This window comes from Ictidomys tridecemlineatus, chromosome 11, assembly GCF_052094955.1.
Source record: "Ictidomys tridecemlineatus isolate mIctTri1 chromosome 11, mIctTri1.hap1, whole genome shotgun sequence".
Classification (NCBI taxonomy): Eukaryota; Metazoa; Chordata; class Mammalia; order Rodentia; family Sciuridae; genus Ictidomys; species Ictidomys tridecemlineatus.
The window spans coordinates 34,762,492-34,784,982 of NC_135487.1; the positions used below are offsets into that span (position 1 = coordinate 34,762,492).

Here is a 22,491-nt window from a genome sequence, read left to right on the forward strand (position 1 = left end):
GACATTACAACTGATATTACAAAAATTCAAAGGCTCAGTAGGGATTATTTTAAACTATGCTAACAAATAGGAAAATGACGAACTTCTGGGTACATATGCGCTACCAAAACTGAACCAAGAGACTATAAAGAAAAAACTCAATAGACCAATAACAGCTAATGAGACTGAATCAGTAATGAAAAGTCTCCCAACAAAGAAAAACCTAGGAACAGATGGCTTCACTGCAGAATTGTACCAAACTTTTAAATAAGCACTATCGCCAAGGCTTCTCAAACTAGTCCATATAATTGAAAGGAAGGGAATTATGAGACCAACATTACCCTACCACCAAAATCTAACAAGGTCACAAGAGCAACAATAACAAAAATTATATATTAATATCCCTGATGAACTTAGATGCAAAAATCTTCAACAAAATACTAACAAATTGAATCCAACAGCACATCAAAATGATCCTGTGCCATGATCAAGTTGGTTTCATTCCAGAAATGGAAACATGGTTCAACATATGCAAATTGACAAATAAAATAAATAAAGGGAAAAAATCACATTATCATCTCAATAAATGCACAAAAAGCATTTGATTCTGCATTTTTCTTAAATGAAAGCCCTGAACAAATTAGATATAGAATAATCTAATATCTCAACAGAATAAAGGAACAAGTTCTCTCTGCTTCCTTGTTGCCAAGTCCTGAATTGCCTTCCTCCATGATACCCTTCTGCCATGATGTCCTGCCCCATCTTGGGCCCAGAGCTATGAAGTCAGCTGACCATGAAATGAACTTTTGAAACTGTGAACCAAAATGAAGTTTTCCTCCTCTACACTGTTCTGTCAGGTCTTTTGGTCACAGTGATGCAAAAACTGACTAAAACAATTCCTAAGATATGGAATCAACCTACGTGCCCATCACCAGACAAATGGGTAAAGAAAATATAGTAAACCTACACAGTGGAGTATTGTTATTCCACCATAAAGAAGAATGAAGTTTGGTAATTTTCAGGAAAATGGATGGAATTGGAGGAAATCATATAAAGCAAAATAAGCCAGGCTCAGAAAAACAAGTATTGCATATTCTCTCTCCTATTTAGAAACTTAAAAATAAAATGACCAGAGGAATTAATAGGGAGTAGAAATGGAGCTGGGAAGAGAGATGGTTTGAGGGTAAAAGGAGGACAGGAATGAACATCACACAACATATACATGTATGGAAATACCAAAGAAAATCCCATCAATTTGTAAACTTAATATGTGTTATTATGATCATAAAAAAACCACAGCTGATATTCAACTGAATGTTACAGATTCTAGATACTTTCTCCCTAGGATTAAGAATATGATATCCTCTCTCATCACTTCCTGGCAATGTTGTATTGGAAGTTCTAACTGTTGCAAAGAAAATGCAAGAAAAGATATAGGATGAATAAGGAATACATAAGTCTTTACGTGTGTGTATGTGTGGTGCTGGTGATTGAATCCAGGGCCTTCTGCATCCTAGGTAAATGCTCCACCACTGAACCACATCCCCAGACCTAAATCTCTTTTTTCACATAGAAAATATTCATTTAAAAATCCTAAGTGTTCCTCACACCCATTAGGATGGCTACTGTCAAAATAAACAACAGCAACAAAACAGGGAATACCTAGTGTTGGTGAGGATGTAGAGAAATTGGAAACTTGTGCCCTGTTGACAGGAATGCAAAATAATGTGACCCCTATATAAAACTGTATTGTGTCTCCTCAAAATATTAAAAATAGAATAACCACCAAGAAATCCTACTTCTGGGCATATATCCAAAAGATTTAAAACATAATCTTGAAGAACTCTTTGCACATCCATGTTCTTAGCAGCATTATTCATGATAGTCAAGAAGTGGAGGCAACCCAATGCCCATTGACTGAATGGATAAACAAAATGTGGTATATACAGACAATCTAATATTCCATCTTAAAAAGGAATAAAATCCTGTTACATGCCACAGCATGGATGAATCTTGAATATGTTAGTAAAATTAGCCAGTCACAAAAAGACAAATACGATATGATTACACTTCTTTGAGGTATCTAAAGTAGTTCAGTTCATAGAAACAGAAAGTAAGATTGATATGATATAATGAAACACCACCTTACTTCTGTAGTCAACTTTCCAATAATCTATAACCCCAGTCTTAGGGAGAAAAGAGCATCCAGTTCCAACGAACATCCTACAAGATACCAAAGCAGTACTCCTCAAAACTGCCAAGGTCATCAAAACAAGGACAATCTGAGAAACTGCCACCGCCAAGAGGGGCCTAAGATACATGACAACAAAATGTAATACGGGATCTTGGAACAGAAAAAGGACATGATCCAATCATTTCAATCCATTCAAAGCCCCACGGTTAACCATTGTTGCATTGAGGACCAAGCCTTCAACACACGAGCCTTTGGGGGACATTTTGGGTGCAAACCATAACATAAATATACAAAAATCAATCTATCTGTATATACAGTTGGTCCTGACTTGAGATGGTGGAGTTTAGGATTTTTTTTTAATCCTAGGATGGGTTTATCAGGACATAACCCAAATCAAGGAGCATCTATACTAGTGACAAACAGTTGTAAAATAAAATTTAAAACATAATTTTATTTAGAATAGCAACCAAAATTATAAAATTTGTGAGAATGCGTGACAAAATATGTTCCAAGCCTATAAACCAAACTACAAAACATTGCTAAATAATTCCAGAATTTCCATTTCACTCATTTGTATGGATTAAGTTTTTATGAGATCCTCTTTCCTATATTTTCCCAAGCACCTTAATCATAGTTTGAACATTTCTGTCTAGCTACTCCATAGCTGAATCTCCTGTGGGGACTATTTCTGCTGTCTTTTCTCTCTTTCTCTCCCTCCTTCTTTTTCTTTTGCTTTCTTGGGGTCATTTGGACTGCTTCTTGGCATGCCTACTGAGTTCTTATTGAATGCTGAACATTGTGTATGATGTGTTGTAGAGGCTCTGCTTGGCATTATCTTCAGCTAAAGAGGATTAAAATATCTTCTGGCAGCCACATAAACACTGGCACAGCCTCGTGGTGGAGGTAGGCAAATGAGACGCAGCATTCTTTCAGGACTTGCAGATTGCTTTGTTTTACGGCAGCTGCAATTATACTGAGCATTTATTTTATACCATTTCTCCCCACTTTGTAACCCAAAGAAGCTTTTCAAAAAGGTGCCCATAAATGTCAGAAGATAAGGGACATGTAGGGAAGGGGCAGACAGATACAGATGAGCATTTTATATGATGTCATCTCACACCTCTTTCCAAGACAAAAGGGAGGGGATCACTACCCAGACTCATATCTTAAATCTTTTGAACACATTTTCTAATGATGGCTAAAATGTGCTTACAGTCATGAGGTGTCCTCATTATTTCTTACCTCAACAAATAAATGAAAGCTAGACTTGAGGCAGGGTAGGGCCAATTCTAGAATCCCAAATGCCTGATTTCCACCCAGGACTCTATCTATTAAGGTCACCCCCATGTCTCCCCAGCAATCCTAACAATGGCCACTTCCTTCAGATCCTCTAGCCTGGGTAGACTCCCCCTTTTGCACAGGTAAAGTGGAGTTGCTGGTTCATCTTCCCAGGGACTATGTACTCTCTGCCATCTGGTGGCTATTCAAAATACTGCAGTCAATACATAGAAAAGAAACATTTCACATAGAAAAAGCACATACTTTGTGAACAACCTTTTGAAAAATATTTGGCCTCAACGCAGATTTAAATCACACACAAACATGCTGCTTACAATGCAGGTTTATTAAGTGTAAATGGATTCAACCCTTAAGGGAAGCAATAGAAAGCGTTCATTTGGCAAGAGCCTCAGAAACGCCCATGTTCTTTGATGGAGTGGTTCCTTAGCCATGGCCATTGCTCCAGGGCTTCACTGTAATATGTACAATGATCAGGTTCATCCAGACAGAGGCACAGAGCTCCACAGGGAGTGGCCAGAAACCAGCCTTCAGCCCTAACTGGGGTAGGCAAAAAGAGGCCTCAGCACCCAGTAATCCAGGAGGTTTCCTGCCTTAAGGAAAGAGGAGACTGAGTCTATGCTTTCAGGCTAAGGAGCCCCCTAGCTCAGCTGACCCAGCTGTGTCCCACCCTAGTAAAGAAGGAGTCTTCACCTGGTGGGGCCAGGAAACAGGGCTGAGCAGAAACTGGCTAACACACATTGCATTAGCAAGTGCTCTAGGCAGGTGTCTGCCAGTGTTTCTGGAGACGGCCCGCCCTCCAAGAGCTCACAGACCCAGAATATAGACCAAATGGTGATAGTGGGGTGCAAGGAGGTGTTGGAGAGCCTTCCAGAAGGAGGTGAGACTCAGATGTGAGGGCGATCTGGTTGTAAGGTCTGTCACCTCACTGATCACCAGGGATGACTCAGCTGGTCTGGCTGTCTAGACAGATGTCCCCTACCTCCCTCCCCATCCGAGTGCTTCTCTCCCGAAGTTGTGCACCCGGTGTAAGAGATCAACCTGCCGCGGTAGAGTACCACCGTTCTTCTGTCAAGGGTATAAGAGTAGCTGCGGTCCCCCTGCTAGAAGTTCCAAACATGAAGTTAAAGCTGGCTGAATGAAAAACATAAACCCTGAATATGAACAACAGAGGTACTGAGAAGTAGAACAGCTTGATCTGGGAGGGGAGGTAGAAGAACTTCTGCTGTGAGGTGTGTGGCGAAGAATGGAAAAACAAAGGCTGGGGAGGAAGGAGGCAGAGTTGTAGTATGGCCATCTAGTGGCTGATTCAGATATTGCAGGCAAGACAGGTAAATGTTCCACTAGTAATGACCATAGGTGTTCTGTAGATGTATTAACTCATATACTCCTCACCACGATCTTATCAGATGGACATAGCTTTATTCCTAATCGCATATTCAGGTGCTTATGTACATTGTTAATATCTTACCAAACATCATGCTAATATAAAATTAGCCTAGGGAAGTTGGGCTTCAAGTCTATGCACATAGCCAAGGCTATATCTGCCTCAAAAAACTTAAGATTCACCCTGCAGGTGCAAAGAGCTGAATCCTGGTTGGATTTGCGTTTTACAGAGGTGTCTCTAAACTTCCGAACCGTGGCAGGATAAAGGAAGACTACATACAAGGAAAAGAGGGAGGAGACTGCTGCAAACATCCAGGCAAGACAGTGACCTGAAGCAGGGAGCCCGCAGGCACGGGAGGATGATTTGTTGGAAAGTAAAAACTAGGGAAGCTGAGGTGGGGGCACTCCAGGTGTCTCTCCTGTCTCTGGTCTGGGTGGATAGGTGCCATTTACAGGAACTGGGGGTTGGAGTAAGATTAAGAATTCCACTTGTAGTGGGGCATGGTGGTATATGCCTGTAATCCCGCAGCTTGGGAGGCTGAGGCAGGAGGATTGGAAGTTCAAACCCAGCCTCAGCAAAAGCGAGGCACTTAGCAACTCAGTGAGACCCAAATATGGCTGGGGGTGTGCTCAGTGGTTGAGTGCCCCTGAGTTCAATCCCCAGTACCCCACCCCCCATAAAAAGAATTCCACTTGGAACCTGAAGTGCCTATGAAGTTTTACAGGAGGGAAGGGGCTGAAGGTGCTGCTTTTCTGTTTGTACTTCACAGGAAGTAATGTAACAGAATGGAGTGAAGGTCCCCATGTCAATCATTCAACAAATATTTACTATATCAAGCCTTTGCTGGACACTTAGGACATTATGATAAACAAGTGGATGTGGCCTGTGCTCAGATAACTCTGTCTCCAAATTCACAATGTGTCCAGGGAGAGCACCATCAATGGGCCAGGAAGAGCTTGAGGAGCTAAGATTCAGGAACATCTTCCTGGAGAAAATGGGGTACTATCTAATACAGTAAACTTAGAAGAATCTGAGAGATCATTGCATCTTCCAACCAGGGGTGGAACTGGTGAGCAGTCTTTTTTTAGTATTTTTTAATTGTAGATGGACACAATACTTTTATTTTATTTATTTATTTTTATGTGGTGATGAGGATAGAACCCAGGGCCTCATACGTGACAGGCAAGTGCTCCACCACTGAGCTAAAACCCCAGCCCCATGAGAGCAGTCTTGGTGGAATGTACAGGTGGAAAGAAGGCTCAGACATTGAGGGGGGGTGGTGTGACAGACGGAGGTGAAAACAGCAAATGTTGACAGCTATTCTTAGATTCTTGAAGGGACCCTTTTGGAAAGTCAGTTTTCCAAAAGGACTGAAAGTTCAGCGCACACTGTGGCTACTCATTTCATACACAAACACACACACACACACACACACACACACACACACACACACACACCCCAGAGATCCCTATACTGGGGTAGGATTAGTCAAAAGACCAAGTTCAATGTCACTAACTGGCTATGTAACCCTGAGCAAGTACCTCCCTCTCTCTGAATCTGTTTTCTTGCCTCTAAAAAACAACCTTAGTTACAACCACCCAGAAGGATCACTATGAGGCTCCAATCAGAAAACACCCTACACACCACATAGGAACCCTCAGCTTCCGTGAAAAAAAAAAAAAAAAAATCACCTCCACCATCATTGGGCTTGGATTTAAGGACAGGCCCTTTCCAGCCTCTTGCTCCAGTTCACTATCCCTTGGTGCCTGAAACATCCTCCCTCCTTCTGACCTTTTACCCCATATGCCAGCTTATATCTGCACCACCCCCACCCCATACCCCAAGCCCATAGCTGGACCTAGCCAAAGGTCCAGTTATTCATTTACAAAGACCACAGAGAACTACATGGGCCTCAGCAATGTGGAACAAATGGGCCTCACCAGCTCTAGTACGCTGATACCTCGAGAGACACTGGAGAACAGATGGGCCTGGAATGTTCTGTACCCACCAGCCTCACGGGGCCTCCAGACTGCTTCTCACCCACCTCATTATGGAAGCTTAGGCAGGTACTGTCCCTTCCTTGGGCTTGGATTCCTTAGTATAATATTAATACATTGGACTAAATGATTCTAAGGATCCTGCTAGCTCTGTCTTGCATCTAATTCAACTCATTCTGTAATAATAATATTAACTTAAAATTGTGCACTAGCTGTGTGCTAGATACTATTCCATGTGTTTTATACACATTGTTCCTTTTGATATTCACAATGTCCCTCATTACATAGATACCATTTATTTATTTATTATTATATAGACACCCAATTTAGAGCACAGTGAAGGTAATTTGTCTAGGGTCACACAGTATTAAGTACTACCCCCAGGCTGCCTGACTCAGACCTGGGCTCTTAGCTGCTCAGGGACTGTCTGACTGTAGGGCAAAATCTATGGCTCAACTGAGCCTCAGACCTCAAATGTATTTCCAAATGTCGCTCCAAGACTTCCTGTATCCTTGCCCCACAAGCTCCTAAATCCCAAATTACCATAAATGCAAATTACCATAAACACACACTTCTGCTTGTCCTCTGGCATCTGCCATTCTCAGTGCCATTCCCTGTCTTCTATGGTGCCAAAAAAAAAGGCACCCCTCCTTCCAGGTGACTCAGGCCCAAATCAGGCTGCAGGACCTGGTCAGTGGAGGAATCATCTGCATCATTCAGTACGGTGTCCCTGGTACCACAGTCTTCCAACTTGCTCAGGATAGATGCTCGGGAACCATGTGACTCAGGCTCCAGCTCATCTCTGTACCCTCGGATCCCCTGCCACACACACACTTTCTTTCTCTTTCATTGAACTATCATTATTCTGCTTTTCTAGGAGATCAGGGTCATTCCATACAAACAAAGTCCAAGAAATGATGTCATCCCTCACTCACTTTGAAAAAGGGGCACAGGCTACTACGCTTTAGACAATTTGTGTGTGTGGTGGGGGGAGGCAGAACCAAGATGACTAAGCCTCTAAAAGCTTGGTTGACCACTATAGATGGAGCCTGAGGCATTCACGGATTCAGTCACTGGGGCCAGGAGCCCAGCTGCCCAGCAGGCCCATAGGAAGACCCAGTAAATGTTTGAATCACCTGAGGGAGTGCTGGGACAGTGCCAGGAGATGGTCTCTGGCCCCAGCACTTCCGCTCCCTTACCCCAGCTCAAGTTCAAAGGCTCTGCCGAATCTGCCCTTCCTAAGGAGTGTGCAGCCACCAGGTGGCAGCGGAGGCCACAGGCACACAACAAGAGCCACTCCAGGCCAGATGGGGCAGAGGTGATCAGGAAAGTCTATCACTAACCCCAGAACCTTCAACCAGGGAGAAAGCAAGCGTAGGTATATGCAATCGGGTGTACAAGTGCTTACGTGTGTGCACCTGTGTGGCATGGAGGGGTATGGACAGACATACACTAAACAGACTACTAGAGTTTAGCCTCCTTCCTTTGTTCACTTCCCTCCTCTTTAGGCTTCCCTTCCCCTGTTCAGCCCTATCCTGGATGCTAGTGACTCAGAGGGCTGTGACTCCATTCCTGCCCTTGAGCTAGAGGTGGGCACCAACAAGCAGACAGTGCAGAGGGGCGTGGCACAGGTGCCAGATAAAGGGGAGTGCAGGGGCTGGACTCCAAAGCTGACCATAGGTTATTTGCTTTCTGGCAACTCTCCGATGTAATTATAACATATATGTTCTCTCTCCATCCTCCCAGCAGCCCTGCAGGAAGCTATTACCAATCCAATTTTACTGGCAAGTCTTGAAGGTCCCACCGGTAGTGAGATGCAGACCTGGAATTTGACCCAGAGTCTGTATGACTCCCAGATTCTTGCTTTTGGCCACTGTGCACACTGCCAGGGGCTGAAATGTGGGAGGAAAGTCGAGCTGGGGAATCCAGACCCCCAGCCAGACCTGGGTAGGGAGCAGATGCCCCCACACTAGTCCCAGATGGCTCCCCCAGACTGACTTACTTGTGAGGTTGGTCCTGGACAGGGAACCATGTGACTCAGGCTCCAGCCCATGTCTGAACCCTCTGTATCCACCAGTCCCCCCTGGGTAAGGGAAAGAGGTGCTACCCAGCCATAGCCCTGATCTGATGGCTCCTGAAAGCACATAGTATTTCTGCAAGTTACCCTGAGCACAAGGGAAGTTAATCTTGACCACCTCGAAATGGGGGAAGCTTGCCCCACAATGGGGGAAGCTCTGGAGGTAGAACACCAAAGAGCCTTTGTCAAAGCCAAGCCCAGAGGATCAGGGCTATAGCTCAGTGGAAAAGCCCTTGTGTTGCACATATGAGGAACTGGGATCAATCCTCAGCATCACATAAAAAATAATTAATTAATTAGACTAAGGTATTGTGTCCATCTACAACTAAAAACATTTAAAAAAAAAAAAAGTCCAGATTGGAAGTTCCTCTTGAAGTTTCAGTCCCAATTCTGCAATCTCCCTCTACCTGTGCGGGGCTTGGGTGGAGACTTTCATTTCCTGCCTGAGTTTGGGTATGACCTATAATGTCATCCTGTGAAAGTCACACTTTGGGGATAAGACAGAGGAAAGAAAGATGCAAGCCCTGTTCCCGGAAGCAGAAAAAGCGATCATACCATCAACAGTATGAGAACATCTTGGTTCCAGAGCGACGTTTGGGAGACCTGCTTGTTCTGGCCTCGAATTGGTGGAAGGGATCCGTGAGAGACGCCAACAGTGAGTCATGCGACCTGCGGGCCAAGGGGTGACCTCCGGGAATCTTGAGGTTTGGGAAAAGCTGGTGAGGGGGACAGCTGGGGAAAACAGCTGGAAACAGAAGAAATGCCAGTGGGGAGAGGCCATGGAGGGAGACTGGAGACAGGACTAAGAGGGGAAGGTGGGAATGAAAACAAGAGGTCGTGAGACTGACGGACAAAGAGGGGACAGGACGGCGGGAGAGGGCCTACTGGGAAGAGAAAGGACGGAGGGAGCCGGCAAGACGGGAGGAGCACAGCCCGGGGAGGCGGCCCAGGGCTCCGCGCGGGTCCCTCCCTTGCCTGTCACTCCCGCAGCTCCTAATCCCCTCCCTCCACCAGGGTCAGGGGTGGGCAGCGCGCCTCCAGCCCCGCCCCAGGCCCTCAGAGGCCGCCCCGGGGGACTGGTTGTACCGCCCAGTAGATGGTGGGGGGTCCAGCTGGTGCGTTATCAGCCTCCTCCAGGAACGAGCCTGAGCCACTCAGCGGCTGCCAGTCTGAGATTAGGCCCCGGGAGGGTCATTAAGCAGCCGCCCTGGCCCCGGCCCAGCCTCCTTTCCCTCCATGATCTGGCCAGGCTGGCAGGTGGGAACAAGCGATAAGGACTGGGGGTCTTGGCCGTTCTGGTCAGAGCATGGAGTGGGGGTGGGGGCTGTAAGGTCAGTTCCAGTCCAGTCCCCTTGGGGGTCCCCAGGGTTCCCACCATCCTGGTCCTGCTCAAATTGAGAGAGACAGAATAGGAAAGGGGCGAAGGAGGCTCTTAGAGCAGAGTGCCCGTTCTGTCCCCTTAGGCTGACGGGGACCAAGGTGAGTTCAGGCAGAAACTGGTCCCTCCTGGTAAGGCCTCACAGGTGGCTCTGCCTTCCGAGGAGGAGAACCACACCTGACCCACCTTCACCTCCCAGGGATCAGAGGAGGGAGCAAATATGACCCCAGGCAAGGAAATCACATCCATCAGAAGGTCCCCAACAGGAGGCTGAAAAGGAAAAAGAGGGTGTTTGTGCCTTAGCGGAGACTAACCCTCTAGGAACCTGTCTCTCCTACAGTAAGTCAGAAGCTGGGCTGGTTGCTAAGGAACCCTGCCCAGAGCGGGAGGAGCCTCAACCAGGAAAAACAAAAACAGGCAGAGTTTAAACCAGCAGAGGCCACATGAGCAAAAGCCTAGAGTAGGAATCATGGGAACAACAGCCACAATTCATACAGCCAAAGCCCAGAGAGGACATAACTTGGCTCAGGTTGCACAGCGAAGCAGGGGTGGGCCTGGAACAAAGTGGCTGCACCCCACTCCCTCTGCTGCAGGCCACATCCTAAACCCCAGTGAGATGCCAAGGTTAATTCTGGTTTAAGATGAGTCTTCCCTGGGGCATTTGGGTGAGCCTTGGAACAGCAAAGGAATGGCTGTGACAGGATGAGACAGGTGGCAGGGGAGACATTAGGACAAAGTACACTGTTAGCCCCACTACCTTGGATCTGAGAATGCTCCTGGGTGAGTCTGTCTTGGGTTGTTACCCCAGACAGAAGGAGCCAGAAGCTGTTCCCTGGGCAGTCACAGAGGAAAGGGCCCAGGGTCAGCCAGGCCCTGAGTCATGCCTCCTCCCTCCTCGGCCTCATACCCATCACCTGACCCCCAACCCACTTCAGGACTGGGAATCAGGCCTTGGTGAGGACTGAGTTCTACTCCAGGTCTGCGATGAGACTGGCCAAATCTTCCACAGAAAAGAAACTGAGCTCAGAGGAGTCAGCCACTCTCCTGAGGTCACAGAGCAAGTTATCAGGGGGCCAAGAACTCAAATCTGAGCTTCCTTGAGTTCTTCCTGGACTCTCCTGGCAGTTCCTTGCCTGACGCACAGCACACAGGGGCAATGGAGAAGCAGGTAGAGCTGGGTGGATGAGAGAAGAATGAACCCATCACAATGCCAGCCATCTTGGAGGCAGGGTGGGGTGCTGCATAAGGAAGGATGGGTTGCGGGTGAGACTTGAAGGAGGGGCTGTCCCCGGAACAAGGTAGAGTGGGTGGATTCCCTGGCCCTTAGCTCTCTGATCCCCTCTTTCTGCCTTTTGTACAGGAAAGAACCTAGGACACACCCTGAAACTGACAAGGCTGGGGTATCCTGCTTGCACAGGGCCTGCCCCGCCTGGGAAGCTCTCCTGACTGCTCCGGCCCAGGGGAGGGTTTAGAGGAAGGGTTTAACCCCAGGGAGCAAGGCCCATCCTCTGGCCAGAATGGGCCCAAACTCTCCCACACAAGGGCGTTCATCTGACATTCCTGGAGGGCACTCTGCCTGGTCACCAGGACATAGACATAAGCTCACAACATGGCCCTCACCTCTCCTGGCCTGGCCCCCTTGGCCCCAGCCGCCCTGTGGCCCCAGAGACTTCCTGGGTAATCCTCCAAGGCCATCATGACAGGTGATTATCATGATTCAGAAAGCAAGACAGGGTCTCCCTGGAAGCCAGAGGGGCTATTTCTGAGCCTCAGCCCCAGAAGTACAAAAAGTCTTTATTTCACAGAAATAAGGGTCATTTCCATGGTTATAGGGGAGAAAGGGAGGCAGCATGGGAAGCTAAACTGACTGCGTCTTCCATCCGCTCTTCTGAATTGGGTGGGAGGCATCCAGGAAGACGCGGGGGCCATACGGGCACCCCAACCTGGACATGGTCTGAGCCCCAACCTTGACTGGCTAGAACTGCTGGGCAGTCAGTCCTTGATGGTAGATTCCTGCCCAGAGAAGGCAGTGGCCAGGTGGTGGTGTCCACCTCAATCTCAGGGCTGGGAGCCTCCGTGAGCCAGGTCACATGGCGGTGCTGCGGACCTTGCTCTCCTCCTCCTCCAGGGCGTTCTCATAGGCATTTTTGTGCTCACTGGACCTGAAAGAAGAGGCAGGGCCTGGTGGTCAGCAGGCCTGGCATCGCTTCTCCCTGCCCATCCTGTGCTGGCGAGAGTGGTATCTTGTAGAATAAACTTTTGACTCCCAGGAGGGGCTTCTCCTGACCACACCTGGGCTGGGGCATGTAGATTGGAAGCCTCTCAGCACCACCTCCCTGAATCCCATTGTCCTCCTCCCTGGGATCCTCCTCCACTGGTCACCCATTGAGCCCATCTCCCCGTGCTGAACTCCCTCCCCGCTGAGCCCTCTCCCCTCAGGGTCAGCCCTTCATGGAATCCCTTTTCTCCATAGTACCCGCTGCCCTGTGAGTCCCCATCCACCCACTGAACCCCCCTTTCTCGTAGCCTTCCCCTAACTTAGCCTTCTTACCAAACTGAGGCTTCACCTGCCCATGGAGCCTGGTGATCCCCACAAAGTCCCCGACACCTCATTAGCCCTTCCCCATGGGAGTCCCCACCCTCTTTCCCCACCTCCAGCAGCACCTCCTCCTGGGGTTCCCTTTGGGCCCCGGAGCCTAGGGCAAGCAGCCCTGTACAGCACCTCACCTGAAGCTGGCCACCGTAGAGGAGTACCTTCCATCCATTCCCACCAGGATCCCATCTGCCTTGTTCCCAACAGTCATGACCATGTTTCCAGGCTCCCTGGGGACAAGGCTCATTAGTAACACCCACTGATAGCCCCCCACCTCACCCTATCCCAGCAGACCCTATTCTGGATGCTGGTTCTCACAAGCGCAGGACAAGCATCTCTGTCTAGCAGGCCCTGCCATCGGCCTGTCTAGGGAAACTCACACTCTTCTTCCTGCTCCACAGTAGGGGCCAGAGATCTGCAAGATTTGCCCTGAGTCCAAGGCCTCTTTCCACTGCCTCCCAGCCACTCTCAGCTCAAGCCTCAGAGCAGAACAGCAAGACTCAGTGTCTGCCCGGAATCAGGAGCAGATGTGGTCGATCAGCGGCCCCTGAAGGAGAGCTGGCCGGTGGAGGAATGAAGCATCTCCACAGAAAGCCTCTTATTCAAGCATAAACTCACAGCAGTGTGGGCTCCATCACCCCTAAAACTGCTCTCGTGAGGGTCACAGGGACCCTCACACCTGCTCGTCTTTCCTTGGACATCCCACAGAGATCAGATTCAACATGGCCCCAATAAAGTCATCAATTGCCTCCAGATCTGTTCATCCGCTTATGTCCTCTGCCTCAGTGAGGTTCCCAGATATTTTCCTTGTCCTTCATCCCCCTGGGTCCACTACTGTCTCTGTCCACCAGCCTCCAAGGGCCCACCTCCTGGACTGCTCTTACTCTCAGTCCCTTTTCAGTATCACACCTGCCACGTCTAGTCCAGATCATCCCAACCTCATGCCCGGCTCCTCATTGCTCCCCAGGCCTGCAGACTGTCCCCACGCACCGTGTAGCTGCCAAGTGGCAGCCAGAGTGACTGCTAAGGCTGTGTCCCAGGCTTTAAAACATGCTTTAAAAATTCCTCTGCAGCAAGATGAAGCCCAAAGTTCAGGCCCAAGGGCTCTCTTGGCCTGGGTCCTGCTCACCTCGCCTGCCTCGTCTTGGGCCTCCCCTGTCCCCTCTCCACTAAGCTGCTTGTGTTTCCTCTGAGGCTGTGCAGGGCTGCGGCTGGCATCCTGGCCACCGGGCCACCTTTGTGAGCGTGGGAAACGATGCTCTGGGAAAGATGTGCCCTCACCCTGGGGGCCTTGACCTGATAAATGCGAGTGCACTCTTGATCTTTGTGCATTAGTACCCAGTGGCCCTGGTGCCAGGCCTCTAACTCAGGGCCACCCAGGAGTACTCCTCCCTGTCCTGTAACTGCCTCCCCCAGGCTCCAGGATGCATAGGCCATCAGGGAGGCCTTCCCTGACCACCCCCAGATCAGGGCAGCGCACTGTACAGTCTCCTTCATCAGCACGTGCACTTGTGTTTACTGTCCAGTCTGCAATCCAAGAGCTCCACAGCTGACCCTGGAGAAGGATGGGAACTTCCTTTCCAGTAGGAAGACCAGGCTGCTATCCCAACTCTACAAAGGAAACCTCAAGACTCCAAGGAGAGAAGATATTTTCCCAAAACTCACAGAGAGGGACCACCAGAGCTGGCCAATAGAGCCCACTTCTGGGAGCCAGCAAGCCTGAGGCTAGTTCCAACAGTCACCAACTCACCCTGTGACCTTGAGCCTCAGTTTCCCTTCCTCACCGTGAGAGGACCTGACCCAGAGTTTTGAGGCCCTTCTCCCCACGACTAGAGCAAGAGCAGTGGTCCCGAGGCCACCCTACCTGTTCAGGACCCCAGGCCCAGGGCCCTCAGGTAGCACTTACGGCTCTTCCTGGCACCAGAAGTGGTTAACGGCAAAAGCAATTGCAACCAGAACCAGGAACACGGCCACTGCAATGAGGCCCTGCATCCAGGGCTGCAGGTTCCCCAAACCTGAAGAGGGAAGGGGGATTCTGAGTGCAGAGCAGGGGCAGAAGGCGCCTCCCACTGAAAGGGCTGGTGCTTGTGTGGGGGGCCACCGGCCACTTCAGGAACACGAAGGACATTCTGGGTAAGAGGACTGGCAATGAGGGCCCATCTGACCCCTCTGAGCATGAGATGTGGTTGGAAAGAAGGGCAGAAGCCCAGGGAGAGACAGATGCCTGACAGCCCACAAGGCCGTGGGGCTCAAGGTGCTGTGTCTGAGATCTGGATCCCTGCGCCTCATCCAACCCTTCCCCCAGGGGTCACGTGCAGGCCCCCCAGGGAGTGCTGGGCCCCAGTGACCAAAGGGCAGTTCCCCTGGACAGCTGGCCCAGGCCTTGCCAGCTAGGAGTGGCCCCTCCTCCTCTGCAACTGCCATCAGGCTGGAAACTGGCCCCAAACCGCCAGAGAAGGGCGGGCATCTGGAAGATCCTGCTCCGTGGCAAGAGGCTGGGAGGAGCTGCCAGGGTGTGAGATCCGGCCAGCCGAGCTGCTCAGGTCGGGGTGCACAGAGCGGTGACAGAGTTGAGATGAGGGGGACCAGGAAGGAAGCTTCCCACCCTGAGCCCCTTTGGATTCCTCCAGCTGGGTGTTCAAGGGGAGCAGGGCCAGAGACCAGTCAACACTCCAATCATGCTCTTCTATGCACTTTTTTTTTTTAGTTTTTTATTTTTAGTTGTAGACAGACACAATACCTTTATTTTGTTGTTGTTGTTTTTAACGTGGTGCCGAGGATCAAACCCAGTGCCTCACCTGTGCAAGGCAAGTGCCTTACCACTGAGCTAGGATCCCAGCCCCTGTTCTATGCTTTTTAAGACTGTTAACAACAACTCCTACCCTCAAGATTCCCAGAAATCTCCACCCTTAGGCCACAGGGAGCCCCAAAGAGCTCCCTTCTCTTTCCTGGGCATCACTGTGCGACATGAACCAGAGGGAGCTCAGGCCTGCAGAGGAAAGATACTTAGTAGGTAAAGGTCCTAGGAGGGAACAGAAGTCAACAGGGGATTTCTGGGGGTGGGGGTGGGGGGCTGCTGCCTCCAGAAAAAATGTCTGTATCCTTCAGCCATTTTATATTCTGAGAGCCATTCTATATTAAAACCAGTCTGGGCATCAATAACATTCCTTCTACCTTACTGCCACTCAAAAGACCTCCCTTGAGTCTACCCTAAAGCTCTCCTGCTGCAGTGAAGGCTTCACCTCTTCTTTGAACTCTTTCTGAACCTAGCAGGTGTTGGGAAAGAGGGAGAATTGTGGAACTCTTTGGCCTGTGGCTAGGTCAGACCTTGCTTAGCTCCATGGATAGCAGAAGATACACAATGCGGTTATCCTACAAAGATGAGCATTTTTTAATTTGTTGTTCCTCCCAAGAGAAACAAGCACATTGCTCTCTCAGGTAAATAATTGCTCAAGCATCGGGAGCAGCCCTGGGAGGCCCCTCCCTGCTTCCTCTAGACCTTGTAGCCAACTCCTTTCAGACACAAGAGAGGCCACAATCCTCTGCTTCCTCCTCCCCTGTGACTCTGGAGCAAGCACAAAGAGTAAGGGACAGAACCTGGGGCAGGAGAAAGATGGTCTGGATCCTGTCCCTTCTTGCCCTGCTCTACGACCCATGTAAGTCACTCAGCCTCCCGTCTCTTCAGTTCCCTAGAGGGCCTCCAGGACCTGGGAGACAGGGCTGGAGTGTGCGCGCGTGCGCACACACACACACACGAGAGGTTGGAAGCATCTTTGTCAGTTCCCACTAGATCCAAGGGCCACTGCAAAGTCACCAGATTTTGGCCACAGATGCAGCCTAAGAGTGCAGGGTGGACCCCAGACTTCGGGATGTTATGCTTCAGTGGGTACAAAGCTATTCCACGTCCCTGACCTGGCAGCAGCCCTGGAAGGTGGGCAGAGTGGGGTTTTCCATCCTCATCTTATATGAGTGAGAAAACTGAGTTTCAGAGAGGAGCAGTGATTTCATCAAGGCCACACAGCAAAAAAGACAGCTGGACAGAGTCCAGGACATGGTGGGGACCACTCAGGGGCACTGTTCTCTACCCAAGCCCAGGAAGCTGAGAAGATGAGGACCAGGTCAAAGTCTTGGGCAAACCCCTGACGGCACAGCCCCTCCCCTAGAGCAAGCCTGCCCTGAGGAGGTGTGGGCCCCACTCCTACCTTCCCCAGAGCGCCCGGCCCCCAGCCCTCAGAATGCAGCCGTCACTAGGGCAGTCCCTGCTCAGGTCTAACTGCTCTTCCTCCCACAAATCCTAGACCCACCATTTCCCTGGCTTGTCACCTCTCCTCACAGGTGGAAAGCAAATCACAGGGACCTGATTCAGAAAACTGTGCCTTTGGAGTTTCCTCTGGCTAATCCCGTACCTGCTGAGGGGGGTGGGTAAAGCCAGGACACATCCCACCCACCCCTGGATCACCAGTGCCCAGCCCAGCCCTCTCCTCTCTGCAGCCACCAGGCTGTCCCCTGTCCTGTGCTACCTTGTTGACAGCTGGCAGGTGGCACTGAGGTGAGCAGGCCCAGAATGACCAGGTTGAAGGCTGACATGGCTGCAGGTAGCTCCTGGGCCTTCCCTCCGCGGCTGCTGACTGAGCTTCTGGAGCTGCTGGGGGTGTTGGTGGTGTTTGCCTGAGATCCACTGAGCACAGTCGGATCCTGGAGGGGAGGAGAGGAGGGAGTGAGGAAGAGGGCCAGAGAGGGAGAAGGAGGGGGAAGGACAGGCAGGGGAGAGAAACTGCCCTCCCTCCCATGGAAATGAGCTGGCCGGACTGGCTTCCCTGGCCTGGCTTCCCTGGCCGTGCCCAGCCCACTGAGCTGGCATTTGAAGTCCTCCTTCAGAGACCAGAAGAGGAGGTGAGTCTGAGGACCTGGGAGGTGTGGGGAGAGTCCCAAACACCTGGAGCCCCATACTGCCCCCACAGTTCCTGCCTGGGCTCCACATTCCTGGCAGTGGGGCTGGGCTCTGGGGAAGAGTGACACATTGTCTCTTCTGCACTGAATGAGTCCAGTGGGTGGAGCTTCTTGGAAGGATACAATGGAATTAGGAAATCTGCGCCTGCCTCAGGGCCTAGGGAAAACCCCAGAGGCGCAGGGAGGCTCACAGCCGCCCACTTTCTCCAGAGCCTGGCCTGTTTTCTGTTCTCCCCGTCACCTGTCCCTGCCTGACCAAGCAGGACCCTGGGGTTCCACTCCGGGGAATACAGCCCAGCTTCGGTGCTCCCCCACCCCCTAGCCCAGCCCAGTAGCTCCCTAAATCCACTCCCTCCCACAAATCACAACAGAGGGCCTGAGGTCCCAGTCCCCGATTTTCCCAGCCCAATTGACCTGGACCCAGTTCACCTCCTCCTTAGGGCCCCATGTGGTCCCTGGAGGCGTGGCAGGCCTCCCTCAGACAAGATCTGAGCTAGATCAAAGGCCTCAGCACCTACCCTCAGGTCTGGCTCCAGCAGTCCTTGGAGGCAGAAGTAGGTACGAAGAGGCTGCTGTGGAGGGAGAAGAGAAGGTACCCCCAGGTGCCGAGGTCCAAGCTTACTCAGGAGCAATCCTGAGGAAGGTTCACCTACCACCGGGGACACCTATCAACTATCACCTGATCCTGGAGTCAAACTCCTCATAAGAGGCGAAACATCCCTCTAGAATCACATGGCATCCAGTCTACCCTCCAGCTCAGGGACTAAGCATGACCCAAGTTCCTATCAAGGCCAGGGATCGTGCTAGACTTCCTTGCCCCAAGCCACAGCAGGACTATGGGAAGCTTAGGTGCTGGGAGCTGTGCCTGGGCTCCGCTCCTCATGAGAACGTGGTATGCAATGGCTGAACAAAGTGTGTGCACCCTGTTGCTTGTATGACTTGTATGACCTTGGAGATGGTGCTTCCCAGAGGATATACATGTCTCTGAGCTCTTCACGTCCTTGATCTGGGTCCCAGACAGATATTCAAGATGCCTTTGGAAAGTCCCAAGGCGCACTGGCTAGGGTTCATATTGACCAAGTCATAGTGTCCATCTGCACCTGGGTATAGAATAAGGAGTGTGGGATTGAGGCCCTACATGGGGCGAAGTTCAGTTCCCTGGCCACCAGAAAATCCATATCTCAAAACAGTGGGGCTTTACAGAGTTTGATGTGAATGGATTTGAAGACATGGTAGCAGAGAAGTGGGCAGCTGTCAAATACATCCCATAGTTTCCTGGACAAATGGCAAACCCTTACTGGTGAGGGTTTCCACCGTGTTACCACCTCCTTCCTCACATTCACCAGTAAATCCTACTTCCTGCCCATAAAGAAAGGAAAGGCTAGGCAAAACTGGCGGACCAGGAGCAAAGTCCCTAAGGAGTCTCCTTCATAGCCTCTCTGCCTAGAGGAAGTCAAACTGCTGTTCAGAAGACCCACTGGGCACGCTTTTCCATGTCAAAATGGTTCTGTCAGTTGGGAGCACTCAGAATCACGTTTTGTCCCTGCTGTGTGTGTGTGTGTGTGTGTGTGTGTGTGTGTGTGTGTGTGTATGCGTGTGTGTGTGCACGCTCATGCATGCAAGCACAGTGGGCCCATTACCATCCAAAACTTGGGTATCCTCTGTGGGGAAAAAGGTACACTCAGACATCACTAGTGGGACTGCAAACTGGTTCAACCACTCTGCAAAGCAGTATGGAGACTCCTCAGAAAACCTGAAACAAAACCACCATTTGACCCAGTTATCCTGCTCCTCAGTACATACCCAAAGGATTTTAAATCAGCATACTAGAGTGATGCTGCCACATCAATGTTCACAGCAGCCCAATTCACAATAGCTAAGCTATGGAACTAACCTAGGTGATCTACAATAGACGAATGGGTAAAGAAAATGTGGTATATATATATATATATATATATATATATATATATATATATATATATATGGAATATTACTTAGCCATAAAGAAGAATGAAATTATGGCATTAGCCAGTAAATGGATAAAACTGGAGATTATCATTCTAAGTGAAATAAATCAATCCAAACAACCAAAGATTGAATGTTCTGTCTGATATGCAGATGCTGACTCACAATGGTAGGGGTGGGGGTGGGGGTGTTCCACCAGCTTAGATGGGGAGAATGGAGGGAAGGGAGGGGGATTGGGAATGGGAAAGACAATAGAATGAATCGGACATAACTTTCCTATGATCACATATGAATACACGACCAGTGTACCTCCACATCATGTACAACCACAAGAATGGGAAGTTATACTTCATATAGGTAGGATATGTCAAAATACATTCTATTGCCATGTGTAACTAAAAAGAGCAAAGAAAATTTTAAAAATAAAATAAAACAAAACTTGGGAATCCTCAAAGTGCTCTAGGGGAACTTTGGGTAGAGTTGAGCGATGCCTCCTGTCCATATGTGTCCTGCTCCCCCTCCTACAACAACTTGGGTTCAGAATCTGTGGACACAGTCTGGAGAGTGGTAATGAACAGCCAGAGAATCACTGGTTGGAATGTAAGGAATGAAGTTGAATTTCACAAACATGCAGCAAGGGTTTTAAGCAGGGGAGTCACATGGTCAGAGGTGCATTTGAGAAAATGAAATGGGCATCAGAAATGGAAAAGGGAGATCTAGAGAGACCACCAAGGAGCCACACAGTCTGCAGCAGGGGTGTGGCAGTGGGGGGTGAGTCTGAGCCTGCAGCAGAGGTGTGGCAGTGGGGGGTGAGTCTGAGCCCTGGTAGAAAAGCCTGGGCATGGTTTCTAGAACAGTGACTAGCTGGACAGGGTGAGGAAGGAGGTGACTCTTGGTTAGGTTTCTGGCTTGGATAGCTGAGTGGATAGTGGTGTCTCAGGTGCCTTAGATGTACTGTGTGTGGTACCTGCGGACCCTCCAGAGGGAGGCATCTAGAAGGCAGCAGGATCCCTGGGTCTGGAGAAGAGAGAGTTAGATCCGAGGGATACTTGTGAACAGTGATGGTAATTCAGGATGGGAGTGCAAGACCTTCCTAGAGTGTGTGTGTGTGTGTGTGTGTGTGTGTTTTCAGGGACCAGGATGCAACCCCAGGACACAGTGTCTCAAAAGAAGAGGAGGCAGGATGGAGCAAGAGGATGAAATCCCAGAAAAATTGAATATCCGAGGAGCCAAGGGTGGAGAGATTCAAGGGGAGGTGGACAAGGCCGTCACCCAGCCCCACCAGCCAGTGCAGCCGCCCAGCTTCTGCCATCAGCAAGCAAGACACAGTTTCTGCCTTTTCTCACTAAACTCCCTGGATAAAGGCAAGGCAAGGACTCTCTGAGCCATGCTTTGGGGGCAGTGTGGAGGAAGGAAGAGCAGGAAAGACAGCAGGTGACCAACAGGCGGAAAGCCCAGCTCCCAGGTCAAAGTCCCAGGCTTTAAAGCAAAACAAGTTGTCCCGGAAAAGGGAGGTGTGGGTGGTCACTTGGCTTTGAGGCTGGTCCCTGCTCCCTGGAGGTCTTCACAGAGGAGAGGAGGTCATCTTCCCAGCTGTGTGGACATTACTGATCCCAGAGGTAACAAAGTGGGTCCCCCTACCGCTCTGGCTTAGGCCCAGGGTCTGGACTCAGGTCTCAGCAGCCAACAGGGTTGGACCCTGAGTCCTCACCTTAGAGCAGCTGTTCTATCGATGCTTAATCCCTCCCACCTACTCCCAGGCCAGCTCTGCCTCCTGAAATCATCAGGCCCCTTAGACAAGCCCTGCATCTAGCTAGAGCTTATGTGATTCCTCTTTAGAAAAGCCTGAATGGACCGGGACTAATTCCTTTTGTTGCCAGCAGGTGGCAGTATCCAGCGTCAATCCCAGACTGATTGGGAAGGTAGGGGGACCAGCACAGAGCTGAGGAGTCCCCAACTTCCTTCCCCTCCTGCCCCCTACTTTCACCCTCTCGTGGGGTGATCTGGAAGAAGAGAAAGTGGATGTGGATGCAGTCTTTGATGCTGGACAGTGCACATGGCAAGCCAGGGCTGCAGTGGAGATCTGCCCATGACCACTAAAAGTCAAGGAAGGCATCCTGGAAGAGGTGACGCTAAGGGAAAAGTTGACTGGACGTTGGATTAGGCAGAAAGACAGAGTGGGGAAAGCAATCCAGGCAGAGAGCTCAGACTGAGAAAAAGCAGGGTGCTACTTTCGAGAAGGATGTTCAGAGCACAGATAGAAGCTTCCTTCACTCCTTCTTACAATGCCTCACCTCATTACTGTCTTTGCTGCAAGCCTGCGAGCTCCTGGACCTGTACTCATTCAAACAGATTCTGCTTAAACACTTTAACAGCTTCCAGTGGCCCTTACAATAATGTCTGGACTTCTTGACCTGGTCCTGAGGAGTGGGACCATCTGCCCTTCCCCTTCTCTCATCTGGCCCTAGTACCTCCTGCGTCTGGGCCAGCTCCCTACTTGCTCTGCCCTCTGTCTGGAGCACTCTTCCCCTCCTGTCTACCCAGTAAGCTAATCCTCCTTGTCTTGCTTTAAAGGTCACTTTTCCAAGAAGACTCCTTTGTCTTACCTTCACCCACATCTGAGTCTCCTCTGCTCATCTCTTCACAGACCTAGTCACAAATTGCAACTCCTTCTT

General features: G+C 50.0%; 1 protein-coding gene and 2 long non-coding RNA genes across 6 annotated transcripts in view; 2 read left to right on the top strand and 1 right to left on the bottom strand.

The window, feature by feature from the left end:
- The first annotated feature begins 4,933 nt into the window (after positions 1 to 4,933).
- On the top strand, positions 4,934 to 13,654 carry LOC144368039 (uncharacterized). Of its 2 annotated transcripts, XR_013427765.1 has the most exons (4): positions 4,935 to 6,922; positions 8,603 to 11,476; positions 11,669 to 12,011; positions 13,303 to 13,654. It is a non-coding gene; the product is annotated as an uncharacterized LOC144368039 (long non-coding RNA). The 2 variants fall into 2 exon arrangements; XR_013427764.1 differs by having other exon boundaries at positions 4,934 to 11,476.
- Positions 12,083 to 18,528, bottom strand: Pdzk1ip1 (PDZK1 interacting protein 1). Of its 3 annotated transcripts, none has more exons than XM_021733362.3 (5): positions 18,370 to 18,528; positions 17,422 to 17,596; positions 14,808 to 14,916; positions 13,036 to 13,131; positions 12,083 to 12,470 (listed from the first exon to the last, which is right to left on the bottom strand). In XM_021733362.3, exons 2-5 carry the CDS (start codon positions 17,486 to 17,488, stop codon positions 12,395 to 12,397), a joined length of 348 nt encoding a protein of 115 aa, XP_021589037.2. In that variant the 5' UTR covers positions 17,489 to 17,596; positions 18,370 to 18,528; the 3' UTR covers positions 12,083 to 12,394. The 3 variants fall into 3 exon arrangements, with proteins under 3 accessions (XP_021589037.2, XP_077882345.1, XP_077882346.1); XM_078026219.1 differs by lacking the exon at positions 18,370 to 18,528 and adding an exon at positions 17,838 to 17,946; XM_078026220.1 differs by lacking the exon at positions 18,370 to 18,528 and adding an exon at positions 17,870 to 17,887.
- A 2,663-nt stretch (positions 18,529 to 21,191) lies between these two features.
- Positions 21,192 to 22,491, top strand: part of LOC144368042 (uncharacterized) — a 30,605-nt gene continuing 29,305 nt past the window's right edge. The window contains exon 1 of the long non-coding RNA XR_013427767.1: positions 21,192 to 21,435. This is a non-coding gene — a long non-coding RNA (uncharacterized LOC144368042). The remainder of the gene's footprint in view (positions 21,436 to 22,491) is intronic.

Coding starts and splice junctions, on each gene's coding strand:
- Pdzk1ip1 (XM_078026219.1), bottom strand. CDS start 17,882: ATGTGGAGCCCAGGCAGGAACTGTGGGGGCAGTATGGGGCTCCAG. Junction 14,917..17,421: donor ACCTGCCAGCTGTCAACAAG/GTAGCACAGGAC, acceptor TTCCCTCTTCAG/GTTTGGGGAACCTGCAGCCC. Junction 13,132..14,807: donor TTCTGGTGCCAGGAAGAGCC/GTAAGTGCTACC, acceptor CCTTGTCCCCAG/GGAGCCTGGAAACATGGTCA.